The sequence below is a fragment of the Pituophis catenifer genome, unplaced genomic scaffold, assembly GCF_029215685.1.
Source record: "Pituophis catenifer annectens isolate HBS135680 unplaced genomic scaffold, rPitCat1.0.hap2 SCAF_1, whole genome shotgun sequence".
Lineage (NCBI taxonomy): Eukaryota > Metazoa > Chordata > Lepidosauria > Squamata > Colubridae > Pituophis > Pituophis catenifer.
In genome coordinates this window covers 45,288,659-45,308,334 of record NW_027256881.1, presented here as the reverse complement: position 1 = coordinate 45,308,334, position 19,676 = coordinate 45,288,659, and the positions used below count along the sequence as shown (strand labels likewise).

Below are 19,676 nucleotides of genomic sequence, written 5' to 3'. Positions count from 1 at the left end.
GACTGCGGTAAAATGAAGAGTGGTTGAGTAGGCCAACTCTTCCTAACTCCTCTCAAGGACAAGGAGATGATTTGAGATCACCCACAAGTGTTCCAGAAAGTTGCGCTTCACAAGGAGACCAAAAACAGCAATTTCTGGTAGATTTAGAGCTTTGGTAGACAAGGGAATGGGTTTCCTTCAATCCTTAGTAAAAGAAATTTTAAATACAAGTTTAAAGATTTTTTTAAAAGGGGAGGGGGTAAACAGCAAAAGGGTGATTAGAACTTTCATTTTGGAAAGTTACAATGGACTAAGAGTCCAGATGGATTTGAAATAAGACTTTGGAATTAATTATAATAATCCTTCCCATGGAAAAATGCTTTTCTTTTGAACAGGATAGAATGAGAATTTGAAGGTTGCACACAAGTGGGAACTAGAAGGAACTAAACTTTACAATTAAATAAGAACACTTAAATTTCTTGGAACAAGAGGGAAGTTGTTTCTTTATATATTCCTTTTTTTGTTCTTTAGTATATTTTTTCTTTTCCTTTTTTCTGTTCCTTTTTCCTTTTTTAATTTGTATTAGTTTTTTTTTCAATGTTAAGAATAACTTTTAATAAACATATTATTAAAAAAAATAATTGAACCAGTCAACTAATGTGTTGGAGTAAACTAAAGGCTTTTCCTCACTGCAGTCTTTGCTGCTTGTGTCCCAGGCATAAACTGGCTGGAAATGAATATGCCTGAAGAAATCCTTTTCTAATTTTTAATGCCTTCGTCCACTTTGGCTTCAGCAATGTCCTGATAGTTTGGTCCCATAACTCTTGATTGATAGCTTTCTTGCTTCTTCCTCCACTACACTCTTGCCAGAAAAGCAAATGCCAATTATTTTCCCTTTTGTAAGCATGTTTTTGAGCACTGGTGGCGAGGAAAATAAAGTATATCAATTTTATAGTTCTTCCAGTCACTTGAGCTCCAAGGCACTTGGCAGAACTCTTGTCAAGCTCATGCATTTTTTTAAAAAACAAAAAAGTGGACAGCATTACACCATCTTCCACTGAACTTAAAATTAAGTAGACAAAACACCAGAGTTTTACCACAAGGGAAAGTTCTTCCACAAGGGAAAACCTGGGCAGAACACTTGTCAATGTCTCCCAATTAAAATAAAAGAAAAAACAAAGCAAAGGGCCAGCATTTCACGCTTTCCCTCATTAAACGTTTTGAAAAAACAAACCAAAACAAATAAATGGCCAATATGATTACATCTGAGCACCCACTTTCAATGCTTCCTTCCTATCTCCAGCCTTTCATGGTAGCAGCTCAATGTGAAACAGCCATCAAAGGCAGAGAATGGGAACCTGAGCATCCTTACTCATCAGAGCACATACTTGCCAAATGAAATAGAGGAAGATGTGGAAGATGGAATCAAAGCACAGCAGGCAGGCCATCATTTTTACTTAATTATAAATTTCACCGGTTTGATTCTGAATCCGTTTGGGCTTTCATCTAAGGTTGAGCAACCATATTCTATGTCCACTGAACAGAATGAAGGCAAAGATTTTGCACTGCTAGTAGAAAGGAATTATATCAAGAGGCCACCCGAATCCTGGCAATTCCAGAAAGCTTAGCAATCCTATTCTTGGTACAAGACCTCAAACATATATTTCTGCAGTAACCTTGGATTTGCTGTAACTCCTTTATTCCCTTCTTTCCACTTAAAATCTGTTTGCAAAAGCAACAAGGTGAAGTGTTTTCCTCTCTCCCCCTCCCTTTCATTTGGCTTGCTGTCTGCCCTGGGTTATTTGATTTCAAAATATTGTATTTTAATACAGATTAAACAGAACTTTTCAATATTAAAGAATACTGAAAGATTGTTTTATTTAATGTATAGATTTCCTATTAGAGGAGTACAAGCTGAATTCCAAGGATTACATGTGCCCCCCTCCCAAAAAATAACTTGGCTAGGATCCTCAGAAATCTTCAGAAGTCGAAAAATCAGCTAAATGTTGGAAGTGTCATCAACTACCAGGATCATATTATCATATGTGGTGGACATGTCCAGAAGCTAAAAACTATTGGATTAAATTTAAGACTTGGTTGGAGGAAATGATACATCAATGTATCAAATTTAAACCAGAGCTGTTCCTACTGGGTATCCTACCTGAAAAAATTAGCAAGGAAAAAGTTTATTTGATAATACATGTAATAACAGCTGCAAGGATTGTTTATGCACAAAATTGGAAAGCGGAGAAAATACCTTTGGAAGAAGAAGTAAGAAAAAAATCTTAGACTGTGCAGAAATGAATAGATTAACTCTGATGATTAAAGATAGAGAAGACTCAGAATATTTTAAAATATGGAATGATTTTTATTATTGGTTGGAGAAGAGATATAAATGATTAATTATATAAGTACATAAAAATATGTGATGAGTTGAATATTATGTTAGTGATGAATTGATATTGTGGACTGGATAAGGATCAAGATAGAAGTAATGACAACTATACAGAAGAAGAAAAAACTTTGGAAGATAGCACCGAGATGTCACAGGGAAGAGAAACCTGATGTATTAAATGTTTGTTTGTCTAAAAAATAAAAAACTTTAAAAAAAGAGAAATCTTCAGAAATCATTACTGATATATTTTTTAATGTGAAGAACAGGGAAGTGCTCAAGTACATGACATGAAGATTAATGATAATTGTGTTTGCATATAAATGTAAATGAAATCAAATTAAATACTTAACTCACTCCATTCATTATACATGAAAGATATGCTTCATATACCACTCAAAGGTGAAGTGGGACCTTCACCAGAAAAAGCCATGAACTCCCCTTTATGCTTATTCTGGATTTCTATTTTAAGCTTTAATGATGAAAAAACTAGATATAACTTGCTAATTTTATCAGTAATTCTGATTTTATTTCTATTCTACAGCATGCCCATCCTGCTGGACCAGATCAGATGAGTAGAAACAATAAGACAGTCTCTCAGATAACCCAAGCCATGAAGGGCTTTCAAGGTGACAATCAGCACTTTAAATTGCACTCAGAAGCACATTGACAACCGATGCAGCTGAAGGAGTAGTGTTTTACATAAGCCAAGTAACTGACATCATCTATTATTCTTGTGGCTACATTTTGCATCAGTTGAAGCTTCTGAATGTTCTCCAAGGACAGCCCCATGTAGAACCTGTAGCAGTAATTCAGATGGGAGGTGAATGAAAGTGAGCCAGGCCTCCTGGTCCAGGAATGAGCACAATTGGCATACAACCCAAAGTTATGTAAAGGCTCTCTTAGCCATGGCTGCCACCTGCTCTTCTGGCAGGAATCATGAGTCCAAGATGAATTGGATTGTACACCAGGTCTTCCTGAGGCAATGTCACCCCATTCAGAGCCAAAGGTGGAAAACTGTCAGCACCGGGAGATCCAAACACCAAAAGCCACTCAGTTTTGTTTAGGTTGAGCTACAGCCTGTTGCACCCCATCCATCCCCTCAGGCTTACAGCCACTGTGACACGACATCCACATCATAACTCAGGCAGCCCGGGATAGAGATGTAAAACTGGCTATCATCCAAATATTGGTGTTACCTCACCTAAACTATGAAGAGACCTCATCCAGTGACATCCTGTAGATGTTAAATAGGAGGGAAGAGAAAACTGAGTCCTGAAGCAGCATCCTAATATTTTTAAAAAGGTGGTAAGTCACTGCCTTCAAATTATAGACCTATCACTTTTACCAATATTGTGGCAAAAATGTATGCTAGATTCCTGATAGCCAAACTGGAGACTTAGAAGTGGTAGGTTTTCTGAAAGAACATGCTGAGTTTAGGAAAGGTTATCCCATGATTGATAATGGATTTGTTTTAGATCATTCAGTCTGTAAATATACAAATGATGAAATATATAAACTTCGAAAAAGGCAGAGTGTATGCTATAGTCACTGACCTGAAGGCAGCCTTTCAGTTCTATTAATCAAGATTTGCTATGGAAAAAGTTAGGTAATAAGAATTTGGAATAAAATCAGATCTGAGCATTAAATACAAATACTTCATTAAAGGTTAAACTGGTTCTAGCTTAATTTTATCTGAACCCATAAGTACATCCTGGGGAGTCACACAAGGCTATATACGGTCCTATTTTGTTCAAATTTTGCACTAATGATAGAAGCAGTTCCCCCAGCACCATTCCCAATCCCAGACAGCCTGCTCTTTTAACGTATGTAAGAAGATTTTTGTATCCCAACCCAGCTAAGATTGAAAAGGCTATTAGATAGTTTGGATAATTACTGTGCAACCAAACAGTTTTTAAATAATCATTGGTTTTGGAAAGGCACTGAGGATGAGAGATGACATATTGGCAGAAATGCCATTGAACAAGTTAAGAAATATAGATATTTAGTAACAATGTTTTCTGTCTAAGGTTTGTGGTAATAGTGTATAAAAGCAGTCAGACTAAAGGTTGAAGAGATGCTCAATGGATTAATGAAAAGTAAGTTACCTCTGTTATCAAGCTAACAGATTATAAATATTGATCTCAATTATTGTATGAATTACAAATAAAGCAACCTCAACAGTGCTCAGAAATATACTGTAAGATTAATTCTGGGAACACCCAAGTATACCTTGCTTGTTTCTCAGGACTACAAAATGATAACGATTTATCAGTCAATCTTTTACCAACTAATTTCCAACTACTGGCTGAAACGGGATGCCTGAATGTCACCTTCCTGCCAGGAAGTTACAAGATCAATCAATTCTGAGTTTGCATAAAGACCATTAGAGTTCCATAACTCTGTTTGAAGGAAGTAGACAAATTCAGTTTGAGGAGAGAACTAATACCGGCAAGATTACATTTAATGTCTTCAGTTTTGGAAAGAAAGTAGGAATTCCATATGAGCAAAAGCCTTGTTCTTATCTGGCTCAATCAGCAGAGATTTCCCAAAATCATTTGGGAGGGATGTTGCAGACTTCAACAACATATGCATATTGATCTATGGAGCACCAGCTTCATTTTTTTTTAATACATATCTGAAGGTTGTTAGGAGTCTGCACCTTCCTCCCAGATTTTCTACACAATGGGGAAGGACAGTCAAAATTAGTTCAGCTTAACTTTCTATTCTGGAGACAGAGCAAAAGTCCATAGCTACTATAATTGGCACAGGTTTAACCATTACTCTCCGTTGCATAGTTGATTTTTTTAGAGGTTTATGGCAGTTCAATACTAATGCACAAATCTGTTGTTTCCTACATACAGTAACTAGGCTACCTTTATTACATTATAATGATTTTGGAAATGTAGAATCTGGGGATTTATACACAGTCAGGCTAAAGGGTATCTTAATGTTATAATTGAATTTTGCATCTGTGATAGCCTATTGATCTCTTTATTCTTCTATTCTGATTTGTATGACCTATGGTCAAATCAATGTGTGTGACTTTTTAGAAACACCTTTTTGCTTCCAGACATTTGAATAACATGTTAATCAGTACTTGTGCTTAAACCTAAACCTGAGATTCATTACCAAGTCTGCATTCCCAACATATTAATAGGATTACACCAAGTTTCTGTAGACATAAACAGGATCATGTTATAATAAAAGCAACAACAATATCATTATAGGAATAATCACTGAGAAATCGGTGTAGAGCCTCCTTTTGAACCAAACTTAATTCCTAGTGATTTCACAAATAGGTCCACGTGGTTTTCTTGTCAACAAAACAAAATTATTTTGCCACAGCAACCTTCTTTTGTTTGTTTCAATTATTCATCCATTGTACAGTTCTGCTGTTTCCCCAAAGAAGTATTAGCCAGGTTCAATCCTGCTTAGTTGATCTTGGCTGATGTCAGAAAGCTGAGTACTGCCATGTAGTTGGACGCTATAAACTAACACAACAAAGACAACTTCTCTTTCACATTGATCCTGGAATTCAGAGTAGAAGAGAGCTAATGGATGCCAAATTTAACCAAGCTCTTTAGCATTCCAACATAGGGAGCTTTGTACATATAGTTCTGAAAGACACACAATTCTCCTCTCCCTTCTCACAACCCCCATCTCCACCTCGAGATTTGGAAGAGGATTTTCCATAGAAAATTGGACGAGGAAAAATGCTGCTGTACAGGTAATCACTGCACTCCAATGTGATGTATTCCCCTATCTTCTATCAACTTCTTTTTGGAGTGACTGATGGGTGATTCCTCTTAGAAGTTAGGCATGCCTTGAATCCTTTTCTTGCAGCTGAGTGTGTACCATGTGCTTTTATGCTAAAATGACATAGCTGGTATGGTGTCTTCCTTTAATAGGACTCTAGAATATGGTTGAAAATAATACATTTACTGCTCTGTACATTTACTAGTATATTTTTTCTATGGCAAAGAAATAAAATAATTGCATAAACTAGGCATAATCTCCAGAGAAGACCCCTGAATCGACAGCACAAGACAGCTTTCTGCCAGTCCCTATTAAAACAGCCTGCTACTCACTGCTGTGCCTCAGATTCACTTGACAAGAGGCAGTTCTGGGAATGCAGAAATAAAAATACTGCTCCGGTCTACAGGTTATTAAAGCTACAACTCTTCTAGGACTGCAGAGCTGTGATGGAGAGGTGTCTGCTGCATCCACACAGATGGAAACAGGAGCTTTATTGAATTAGAAAGCTGCTGTGTTCATGCTCCTACACATTCTGAAGCCCCTCTTCTCAACTAAATCCAAAGCACTGCACAGCCTGACTTTGACACATTCAATATATATTTTATACTCTTTCTGCGTTTCAACATAGATGACAACATTCCTACAGAAGGCAGAGAAGAAATAATCTCCCTGTCCCTCCCCCCCTCTCTCCCCCCCTCCCTCCCTCCCTCCCATGGGTAACTGTGATTCATTATTTTAACTGTAAAGGCATGAAGGAGTCATAACTCAGGGGATGTGGAGGGCAAGCTCAGTAAGATTTTTAGATAATTGAAATTGACCCATAATTCACCAGTAACCCTGGGGAAATTCCACTCCTGCCTAACTTTCATAATACAGAAACATAGACACAGGTTTCATATGCACCGCTAATATTCAATTGTTCTTTTCAGATATGCCGTACTATAGTAAATGAGCAAATGAGAAAAATAAATACATATGAGTTACAAAATGAAAATTACAAATGCCACAAAATGAATACTGAAGACATAGTTTTCCATAGAGAAGCGATGACTGTTGTCATTTAGTGGCGGGGATGGTCCCAGGAGAGAAACTGGGGAGAAAAGGTTAGAAAGATAGAGGCTATCAACAAGGTAGATAATAAACTTTCCCCAAACAAATTGCTTGTTTGATACTATGAAGAACATTATCTTCTGCTTTCCTTTGTGAAAATGCCTGGTTTTTTTTTAATCTCACAGAGATGCATAAATATTTTGACCTGAAATGACCTTTTGAAGTGTTCCAAGTGGCATCCCATTGTTTTAAGAATAGAACAATGCCTTTTGTTCTGTGTATATGTATACGTATACGTATACGTATACGTATATGTATATATAATTATTCCAGTCAGGACAGTAACAGTGACCAGTCATATCTCAGCTGCTGTTGTTTAGGAGTGAAGGGGGCAATTTAGGAGTGAGTGGAGTGTTGAAAGCAAAACAGCTATTAATTACATGGCCAAACAGAAGAATTCCATTCACAGCTATATGTCGCCAAGTCTACCCATCAAGTATGATTGTTTCTTTTTAAAAAAAGGATTCTTAAAGTTAGAGTTCCTGTGGTTTATGAAATCACAATTATTAATGAAGATTTGCATATGTACTGGACTGGGCTTTATTTTACAGACAAATAATACAAAGCTCTCTGGGTGTGTGCTCTGCTATGAATCAAAAATTCCATGAAAACAATAGGATTGCATTTATTTGAAGTGCAGAGAAGAAGTAAATTGCAAATTGGTGAAATGATAACCCAAGACAAGGGCTTTACACACCAATGTAATTGGAGCAACCAGGAGAACTTTCTCAACTTTCCCAATAGGAAAACAATGAAAGCATTTTTCCTATCAAACTGAATGAGAATAGCTGAAAAACAATCAGAAAAAAATAGCATTATATTTACCCAATTTGGCTAGTCATAAATGGGGTGGCAAATCTGGGGAGGAGAGGATAGTCAAAGTTTGTGGGCAGAGATGAAGTTCTAATATTCTTTTGACTGTTTTAATCTAAAGAAATCTTTATGAACTGATCGTTTAAAACTCTGTTAAAACTACTTTCTGTCTCTAATTGCTTTCAGACGAGAAAGAGAGAGATGATGATGATGATGATGATGATGATGATGATGATGAATGATGATGATGATGAGAATGATCAGAAAGAAAGGAAGATGGATAGATAGTTAGATAGATAGATAGATAGATGATAGATAGATAGATAGATAATTTCTCTGTAGCTAAATGCTTCATAATTTTGCTTCTCACATTTTGAAAGTATCTTTCATGCTCTGCCAGCCAAACCAGTTATAGATCAATTTATAGTTCTGCTTTTCAATTTATAACATCAGAAGAATGTATAGATTAATGACTGGCAGGGAAAGCAAACAGAAATATTTTATAAAAGTAGTAATGTAGCTCAAATACCAGTTTTACTAACCCTACAGGCATGCAAATAAATAATTAAATAAATCATCCACTATCAGCTCAAAGTTTCTTTTGATGTGCATCCTTCCAAATAAATTTGTGTCTACAGGGTGACAATTATCAATTGGGATGCTACAAGGGCGACAAAAAACCCCTCATGGTCATGAGAAACGAGTGCAAGATTTAATCTAGTCATGGACTGAGTTCAATTAGTTATTGGGCAATCAAAGGAAAGATTGGTAGAAATTACTTTCCGCTGAAATAATTACACAAATATAACTGAGAACATCATAAAGGAGAATTTAATTCAAATGGGAACATTGTTATGAACTCTAATTATTCTGTCTTCCAGAATGTAGTACTTCATGTGTTTCTTAAAAAGGAAAGAAAAGAAAAAAGAAAGAAAAAAGCAAAAATGAAAGGATAAAAACAATTTTCATTAGTTTTCCAATAATAATCTTAAAGAGAAATAGAAACGATACCACGTTGTTTGGGCTCATTATTGTTTAACCTTCTGGAGCTGCTAAATTCCACCATCGTTGTTAGTTTTGAGAGACTCATGCAAAAACTACCAACATTCTGCGACCAGACATTTTCCCCCTCAAACTCTCCCGCTTTTTACAGATTGATAGGAAGAAAAAATGGGGTGGGATGATAGAAAATATCCTTAATCTTCTGAAAGTTGCAGAAATTGAGAAGTTAAACCCAGGGGGAAAAATCAATATCACCTTTACTATGGTTACAAAAGGAAACAGAAAAGGATAATCTAAGCTTAGAAAGGAAATGGCAACCTCCCACCCCCGCTACTATGCCACTGTGGAATAAAAATGGCTTCCCCAGGCCTTACAGAAAAAGAAGTAAAGCAGCTTGAAATCTTTTCATGAAGCTCCAATACTCAAGTCTACCCTAATTCCAAGCATGAAACAGAAAAAAATATTTCCCATCTCAGAAAGTATAGAGTCATGGCTTTTAAAAACTTTTTTTGCTATCTTTACATCTTGCTCTCAAAAATCTAACAATGAATTCAGCGCTGACTAAAATCGGCAAAGCTGTAAACCTGCTTTCCTCAATCTGGCATCTGCAGATGTGCTGGAATAAAGGTTCCGATATTCCCAACCAACTTGATGTCAAGTTGGGAGAAATGACTGCATGTTATTACAAATATTTTTCAGTAATGACACATAGCCATGCCCCCATCCTCCCCCCAAAAAATCACATTTTATTACATTTGCAACCTGGTTGTTTTTATTTATTTATATTCTGCTTTTACTATTTTATATAAATAACTCAAGGCGGTGAACTTACATTAATTATTTGAAACAGCATCATTTTGAATCACTCAATATCTTCCTCCCTCCCTCCCTCCCTCCCTCCCTCCCTCCCTCCCTTCCTTCCTTCCTTCCTTCCTGTCTCAGTTCATATTAGGTACCTAGATGATAATCAAGGCTGAACATGATGTGCTCGCAGTCTATCCAAAATGCTGTTAGGGAGCAAAGAGTTGAACAGATCCTAGAGATATGTTGTTTTCTTTTGTTACCCCTACAGAACAACCTACATATATATATATTCTTAATTTTAATCTGTGTTTTAACTTCTTTGTGTTAATTTTTGACTCATGGTGACCACCTAGACCAGGGGTGTCAAACTCCGGCCTACTGGGCACTTAGATTTGGTCCATGGGGCCGTCCTGGAAATAGCAAAGGACCAGTCTGTGGTACTTCTGCCAGAGAAAATGAAGCTCGCGAAGGCCACGTGAAGCCCTCCCAAGCTCCGTTTTCACTGGCAGAGGGTTGCAGGAGGCCATTGCAGCTGAAAACGAAGCTCACAAGAGCTGCATGCAGCTCTCCCGAGCTCCATTTTTGCTAGCAGAGAGTTGCAGGAGGCCGTTGCAGCCAAAAATGAAGCTCGGGAGCCCGTTTTCGCTGGCAGAGCGCTCAGGCCACCACGCCCCCCCCCCCGACATGAGTGACATTGAGCTGGCCATGCCCATCCTGGTCACGTCCACCCTGGCCCCCCAAGGTAAAACACAACCCTGATGCAGCTCTCAATGAAATCAAGTTTGACACCCCTGACCTAGACTGTTCCTTGCAGTTTTCTTGGCAAGATTTCAGAAGTGGTTTGCCTAGAGCTGAGAGAGAGTGTGGCTGGTCTGAGGCAGTATATTTATTTTTGAGGATAAGGATCTTCCTCCCAGGTTTGATAATTTACATTTACATTTGGAAGCATTAATCATCTTATTAGCAGGGCTGTGCAGGGCTTCAGAATTAATTCAAAAACAGGAACAGGGATCTAAATGCACCACTTCTCTGCAACTCTTAAAACATCTGTGTCTTTCCATTGCGCATCCCTGTCAGGTAGCATCTGTTTCTAGATCAGAACTACATGCAGTCCCACTGAAAATTAGTTATTTGTTACTAGCTTTTAATATTGCTGATTAATTATTGAAAAGCTTGTTTGAATCCTAGCGAGCTTTGAATGAATGCAGTTTCTTCTTGCCTATGATGCAGAGACCAAATGCTCAAATACAATTTGAAAAACTGGCTTATTTGGGCAGCAATCTTGTGACTCTTGGAGACCCAGGATTAGAGGGAAGATTTCATCCTCAAATAGGAAAATCCAGTGACAGTTGGACATTGGATGGTGATGACTGAAAGGAGAAGATGAAAACTAGATCACACTCCCAACCCAGATAGCTATCTTCATTAGCTTGAGAGCTAGTCTAAATAAATTATTGTTCATTGTTCAAAATGGGAAGGAAATAAACATGAGAAAGAGCTCAAAGAGATAGCAAGTCTCTTCCTCCTCATTCTCATCTTGCCAGTTTAGCATTTTTGTGTTCAACCCAGTAACATTTTGGTCTGGTGGTTAAGGCACTAGGTTAGAAAATGGGAAACCATTCTGCCTTAGCTATGAAAGCCAGCTGGGTGATTTTGGGCCAGTCCCTCTCTCTCGCAGACCAATTCACCTCACAGAGTTGTGGGTAAAATAGGAGGAGGAAAAAGTATTATATGTGTTCGTCATCTTGAGTTATTTGTAAAAACAATAAGGATTGGATATAAATAAATAAGCAAAATAAACAAGATAAACATGAAGAAAATAATAATAGTTATTATAAAATAAAATGTATAAATCTGATAATATTAGCTTAAATACCATGTTTCCTCAAAGATAAGATCCTGTCTTATATTTTTTTTGAACCACAAAATAAGTGTTTGGCCTTATTTTCGGGGAGGTCTTATTATTTTGGGGCGCATGGAGAAAGACGGGACTTCTCTTTCCATCTTACCTGATTTCCAGCTGTCTCCCTAACCCTAACCTAATGGATGGGACTGGCTGTGCATGTGTTTTAATATTTTTGGGGAGGGCTTATTTTCGGGGAAACAGGTTAGCAAAACTCTCTTAGAATAAATGATGACCTAAAAGCTAAGCCACAATATACAATTTCCCATCACCACCAAGGAATGATAAAATAAACCTTTCAACTATTTTCTGAAACTTAAAATAACTTCCCTATAATTTCCTTTCTATCAGTTTGAAACAAATGTTTCTAGACCTGAAAGGTTTTCCTTCAGATCTCAGGATAAAAAAATATTATGTAACTGAAGTCATTTTCTCTAAATAATAGGGGATCAGCTTTAAAATGGGATTAGACCATTGTGAAGAACATTATATAAAGTAAGGAAAACAATAAACCAATGCTCTTGTCTTGCTTATGGGTTTCCCAGACATGCCAGACTGATCAATATAAGAACAAATAGGTTTTAATTTTATGTATGAAAGCTATTTTTGTCATATTAATTTAGGGTTACCTTATGGACAAATTGCATGGAGACCATTGATATTGGACCAGCCAAAGTTCTAAAACAGTTTTAAAAAACAATTCCACTGTAAGGCTCATTACAAAGAGGTTACTGATCATACACATATGGTGGATGCCATCTTGATGCCATCTGGAGGACAGTGTAATTGACAAACAGTGTTGATGATATAAAGCATTTCAGGGAATAGCTGCTAAATCCACACTATCAAGAGCAGACACAATAGCTAAGCAGATGTTCACTTCATAGATTAGCCCCTTTCTCCAGATAGCAAAAGTAGATTGTCATCATTATACATGTCATCCACAATAGCAAAAATAACCTTAAAAAACAATGGAAACCCAAAGGCGCACTGAAATCAATCAAATTTTTACACCTTCAAAATGACTCTGGTTACTTCATTTCAGGTAGATCCCATTACTTTTAACTTGATACAGAAGACATTATCCTCAGTACTGTCCCTATGGGATTACCTAATAAAATGTTATTTAACCGACTTTATGAATTTTCTAGGCAAAGTGCTTTTTTCAAGGGGACAATAATGGAAAATGAATCATATTTCAGAAAGAACTGAATAGGAAAATAATAATTATCAGATCAGTGTCAGTTCGTCAAGAACATCCCAACAGCAGGTTTGAATTTTTCTATGCATTAGGTGACAGTGATTATTAAATAGAAAATTATTCTGAAAACAGAAGACATTTGTAATGAATATGCAAAAACTACTGTAGCACCCAACTGCTATTTCATAAAAAAAAGGCTCGCGCAATAAACATCAGCAATCAAATAAAGCTAACCTCCACATTCCAGAAAAACTGTACATGGTGCTTACACAACGAGGTAAATCAGGAGGCTTGAGTCCATCCATGCGAACGACAAGTGCTGGAACACCAAAAAGTACAAGGTATTTCACATAAAAAAATAGGACGTGGGCTAATGCAAGGCCACCTGTAAGAATGCAAGAGGAAAATGCTCTACTTTAGTATATCATCGTAATATTTACAGTCCTCTTTTTTCTAAATATGCTGCTGTGTTTTTACAAATGCACTTTATTAAAGCATATAGTATGTCTTTTTTTCTGCCTGTTTGTGCATCAGATATGCACAAACTGTACCTCAGAGTACAAGTACCAAGCTCAGAAAGCATCAAGGACCACACAGTTCAACTCTAAGCTACAAATATTCTCTTCTATAAATACTGTACCTCTTGGACAGATGCAGGATGAACCACTTAGAAGAATTTGGCGAATTCATAGTGAAACTGAAGTGGTTCACACATAGAATTTCTATAAAATGAAGATAAATGTAGGCCATTTTTACCATGCATCTTGGAAAATTACAGCCTGTTTCACAATACATTTGGCTTTTAAAATAAGGGAGCCAACTCACAGCAAACCACTAGCTTTAGGGGAAAAAAGTGAGGGAACGTGAATCACATTTCTTAAGGCTGTCTAGAAGATCCAGACTTCTTCGTCTACTTTGCTGTACTTTCCAACTGAAAACTGGAAAATAAATTTCCAAATTTATTTTTTCATTTGAATAGAATGTTTGCTCAGACCCTCATTTGCCCAGTTACTGATTTTTTTCAAAACACTTTTTCTAAAATACTGGTGTCAAACTCTCTATGTCATGTTGCTGTCACATGACATTTTGTGACGTTTTTTCCCATTCACGGAACTGGGCAGGGCATGGCCTGAATGTGACGCATCTAGCCCGTGAGCAGCCAGTTTGACACTGCTATTCTACAACAAGGCTGAAATTTTATTTATGGAACAATATACGATCTTAAAATCATCAATGCAAAAGTTGTAATAGGTTTTTTTTAACGATTCATTTCTACTTATCATTATGCAGTTTAACAGTTTAACAGTTTAAGAATAAAGGAGGAATATAATACTTCCATAATATAGCTAGGATTTCTAGATTGAAATGGTTATAAGTAAATATTGATTTTCATCTCAGTGTAAATCAAGACATGGATCTGAAAGATAAATATTTACCTTCCAAGAACTATAAATCTTCATGTGCCCTAAATATTAAGTCAATACTTCATATATTCAGTGTTATTACAGATACTGCTTTACTTCTGCACCTAAATTTTTTTTAGCCTTTAATATTGTGCTGCTTCAAAGATATGTGACTCCGGGGGGAGGGGGGGAAATGGACAGGATAAATGCTGCAATGTCTGAAAATAAGAGTCTTTAAAATACTCAGCTATGTTCCCTTTTCAGTGCATTCTCATGGGACAGGGATTGATCTACAACATCTATCAATGTTCATGACAGCAAAAGCTTAAAAAATGGAGTTCAACAACTTTTGGGGATAGCCTCTTCTATTTACATAAACTAGACTACTGTAACTCGTGTTTCTTTGCATGTCAACCATGTATATTCTATAAATTGCAATGACAGGCATGAGTGTCAGTCATCTGCATCCTTCTACAGCATTTATAATATATTGTTGATATTATTGGTAAAGGTCATGAAAGTACAGATTTGTATTGTATTTGCATTGTATTCTGTTCTACCCCACTTGCCTTATCCAAAATATTGATGTATTAGTTGCACTGTTATACCCCTAACATGGAATAGGAAGTCCATAGCCTCTTTAACACAGTGCTCATCAATTTTAGGTAATATCTTTCCCATCCTCTACCAGGCCCAATATTTTCCAAGGTTTCATTTTCTAAAAGCATACAGAATACTTTCAGGCAATGGTAGCAAATACAACACTTATCTTAAGGCTGAATAATACATGAAACAGACACTATTGGATGGATATGAAATATCTTATAATATTTCTAATGATTAGATGGCTTTTCTTTTTGAGATGCATAAACCAGACCTTTCCAAGCTGCTTGTGCTGCTTGAAATGAATGAGAATTGCTTACTTGTATTAAATGTAATAATTATGGCAACATGCCCAAAACCCTTATTTTGTTTACAGACTTGTTGTCTATACTCAGAAAAGCCTCAGAAATCAGATAGACAGACAGATTCCCCCCTCCTGAAAGAAACACACACTGTTGGAAGCTCCTGCCCAAAATTGCTCAGAAAACCTTGGGACCATGGTCCTTAACTCTCTTATTGCCAAATATCTTTTCAATTCTGGAGTAGAACAAAACATTCTTTGCTACTTTAGGAGGTTGCACGGATCATTATCCAAGCCATCTCTGAAGTTTCAACATTCAGAGGAAGCCCAATTGTTCATCTCCATGACAAGATAACTCAAACTCGGGCCTTTAGAGAACCTCAGAATGGAACTTAGATAGAAAACATTAACCTCTTAGTTAATGTTAGGCTCAAGGTTGACTCAGCCTTCCATCCTTTCTAAGGTAGGTAAAATGAGGACCAAGATTATGGGGGCAATAAGCTGACTTTGTATAAATATACAAAAGTATGAAGGCTATTGCTTAATGCATTGTAAGCCACCCTGAGTCTCTGGAGAAGGGCAGCATATAAATCATTTTTTTTTAAAATGTATTTTTCAGAGTATAAGATGCTCCGAAGTATAAGACACACCTAGCTTTTGGGGAGGAAAACAAGGGGAAAAAAATCTGCCTCTACCTCCCAGCAATTTACCTCCTTGCAGCAAACAGCAAACAGCCTGGTCAGCTTCAACACAGCCTGATTTAGCACAAGCAGCTGATTGGTGATTGGATTGGCCTCCCGGAATACTGCCTATCAGCTGTTCCAGGCTGCAGGGATCACCACTGCCTGTCGCTGCCCATCGCTGATGCTGCCTTTTGCCACCTCCGTGCACCCCATTTTTGGCCTCCATGCATTCAGTTTTTGGCCTCTGCATGCCTCATTTTCGGCCTCCGCATGTCCCGTTTTTGGCCCATTTCAGGTGGTGGGGATTGCTGCTGCCGCTGCCTATCCTCTCTGCCTGGAACAGGCCAAAAACAGGATGCGCGGAGGCCAAAAATGGGGCACACAGAGGTGGCAAAAGGCAGCAGCAGTGATGGGCAGTAATGGGCGGTGGTGATCCCTACAACCTGGAACAGCTGATAAGCAGTATTGTATTTTCAAGTACTGTTCACTGATTCAGTAATCTTTCAAAAAAAAAAAATTAAATACTTTTACTTCATGTTAACATTTCCCAGAGTAACAATTCACTAATTTGAATCAATTCATTTTCAGCATTTTACAAAAATCAAGGCTCTATTTCTATATATTCTATTTCATAAACATTGAATCATTCACAGTGTTGCATTTTCCTAAAGTCATACAGATAGTTGATTTCTTTTTTAGGATCAAGGGTTAAAGTGTAGCAGCCACTACTAGAAGCATGAACAATGTCTTATTTTTCAGAATTATATTCTTAGCAGAAAACATTGTTTTTGTTAGATATGAAACATTCAGTGGAATTTACTTTACTTACTTACTTATTAGACTCATATAGCCACTCATTTTATATACAATAAATCCTGAGCAGTCACAACAGTAACCACTAAAATCATAAAAAGTACACAATAATCCTATATTGCACAAAATGAGGTGGCAACGATGTAGTCTCTAAGTAAGTTTCCTATAAAGTTACTGAAGGATAATCTACGAATAAGTTTTTGTACACTCATTTCGATTCTCCTAGTATTTCTCTTCTCAAAATGGAATTCATATAATACTTTCATCTCTGCATTTCCAATTTTTGACTGTATTAGTGTCTTATACATTTTTGAAGAATATACATTTGTACTTTTATAATACATATTAAGGACACATTCAGATTTTATAAGTGATCTATTGCCTTGATTAAACCTTTTTTTAAAAAAAAAGTCTCAATCTGCAAGCTCCTTATCCAATTAATTAATTCAGTTCTGAATATCTCTAAAAACTAATTCTTAACAGATTCTTATGTGATTCCTTGTCCTCAACATATATGGAGCAAGCTTATTTGTTAATTTACAGGTAATTTTAATATTTTCTATTTTTTCCCAGTATCTTCTTTGGTTTTCCATTATTAAAGATATTATGTATTTAACCTGAAATGTGTGAAGGTACTAATAAAAAATGGTACTAAAGAAAGAAATGATTTTTCTGCAACCTCTTTTTCTTAACAGAATCAAATTATCTGTAATGATCAGCACAACAGCAATTACTTAGAGAAATGTCTGATAAATCACTATTATTTTTCTTAACCAGAACTTCTCCAGTTACATACAAAACATCATCAGTTGTTGACATTGGGTGGATGGACAGATAGCTGTGGCGCAGAAAATGTAAAAACTACTTTATTCAAACCAACAAATCTGTTTTATTTGTCTCATTGCTCTGTCCAGTGTTATGAAGAACACAATTGCTTTGAACTGGCCCTCTGCAAAAGATTAAGACATATTGGCTTAAAATTCCCTAGGTAGGGTCCCATACCTGTGTTATTGCTTCAATGTGCAAAAAAAGGTTGAAGTGACTTTTGGCATGTTGAAAATTATTGAGAGTCTGAAAAGGCCCATCAGTTATGCTTAGGTCAGGTTGTAGTGAGCTAAACAATTCTGAAATACAATTCAAAAGTTCTAAAAGTTTTGCGAGCAGCACAGTAAAAAATAGGAATGGGAGTTTTTGAGACTTTAGAACTCAAGATTGTGTTATTCAATTCCTCTTTCTCCGAAATGATCTCAGCACTTTGTGGATATATTTTGAAGCAGACAAGACATGGAGGCTTTATAAAACGTATAATATGCTAACTATCTTATTGTACACAAAGCCTTTAGCATAATTTGGGATACAGATGTTTTACACTATGAGAAAATGGCATTGATTTCATAAAGTGTAATTTAATTCTAAATACATTCTAGAGTTCTAAAGATGTTTCTTACTTGTGGAATAAATAACATGGTAATTTATATTCAAGATCAAAACATAGCTGTCAGATACACCATGGACATATTTATATACAGTGGCTCTTGGCTGGAACTCCTTCACAGTATTCTACTCTAGTCAATTATTTTCAATGGTGCTTAAAATATTATGCATCAAACCAGCTGCTGATGGATTTACTTCCAAAAAGATTTTTATATTTTATTGGGTTGAAGCTATAGTCTTTTCTTGGCATGCTCCTTATATATGTTATGATTCCATTCTTAACATAATCATAAAAAATGCTGAGTTCATACTGTCAGGATTTATTGGTCTTTCGCATTCAACAGCATGTCCCTTCTTGTATTTTTGCAACAGAGAAAAAGGTTCTGTGGGATCCCTCTGAATATACCTCATGATCTCTAGGATCTAAACAAAGAATCAAGGTCAATGTGACTTTGACAGTTCTTTTAAGCATCTACTTCCATCTGCCTTAAACTCTTTGGACCCAATCTTGCGACACAATTTTGTGAGTGGTCTGCTCATGGAGTGCTGGAGATAGGGTTAGAGTTAGAAGAAAAATTACTTATAAAGACTAAACAATGCAAAATAAAGCAACCAAGTCTTGGTTACTCAATCTTTGGCTAAGCCTGCTATAAAAAATAATCTTTCTACTCTGGTTGAAATCAGGCAGGAAAAGTTTTGATCCCTTAATGGAAGGTTTCCATTATTCCAGCAGAGACCTGAAGATCTTAGGTACATGGGAATGAATCTGAAGAAATGAGCTCCACTGGTGTAAAGCCTTATGAAATCACAAAAGCAAGAATAAGATCCATTCCAAATACATGTCTTTAATGCTAGTTTGTGGCAAAAGAAGATTTTTGAAAACTTAAAACAAATTCCCAGCCCTAATTATAGTGAATAAATTAAAGTGGAGTCTCTTTTAAATGTATTTTCTCATGTCTCTCACATCTGGACTGTGTTGCCTTTTCTTATATAAACCAAACACCTCAACCCCCACTTTTCACAGTTTCTCCCATAACAGCGTCAGAATCTGTCTTCAGAACTTGTTTCCCTGCAAGTGTTTGCAAATGAAAACAATGATGGCGGCAAGCCTATTTATTAAGTGCTGCAATGCTTACAAATGTCTATTATGTGACCTTTTCTAATGGAGAAAGGACATACTCTATACCATCCATGATGGAGAGAAAGTTTGCTCATGCAACATTGACCCTTAAAGATACCCATGAAGCTGGATAAGACGTCCTGACCAAAAAAAAAAAAAATCAAAGAGTTTTGAAGATATTAAAGCAAGTACAGAAAAAAGGAACAAACTTTTGCATGTAAATACTTCCTAAGTATATAACTAGATATTAAAAATAATTTTAATAAAGCAGAGGAGCAATGAGTTTAAGGATGAAAATATGATGATGGTCAAAGTGGAGCTACAGGCATTTGTTGGCAGTCTGCCTAGTCACACAG

General features: G+C 36.5%; 1 protein-coding gene across 1 annotated transcript in view; it reads right to left on the bottom strand.

The window, feature by feature from the left end:
• HHAT (hedgehog acyltransferase) overlaps positions 1-19,676 on the bottom strand; it is a 143,752-nt gene that overhangs the window by 84,845 nt on the left and 39,231 nt on the right. The window contains exon 7 of the mRNA XM_070948658.1: positions 13,198-13,348. Coding sequence (XP_070804759.1) covers positions 13,198-13,348 — 151 coding nt within the window. The remainder of the gene's footprint in view (positions 1-13,197; positions 13,349-19,676) is intronic.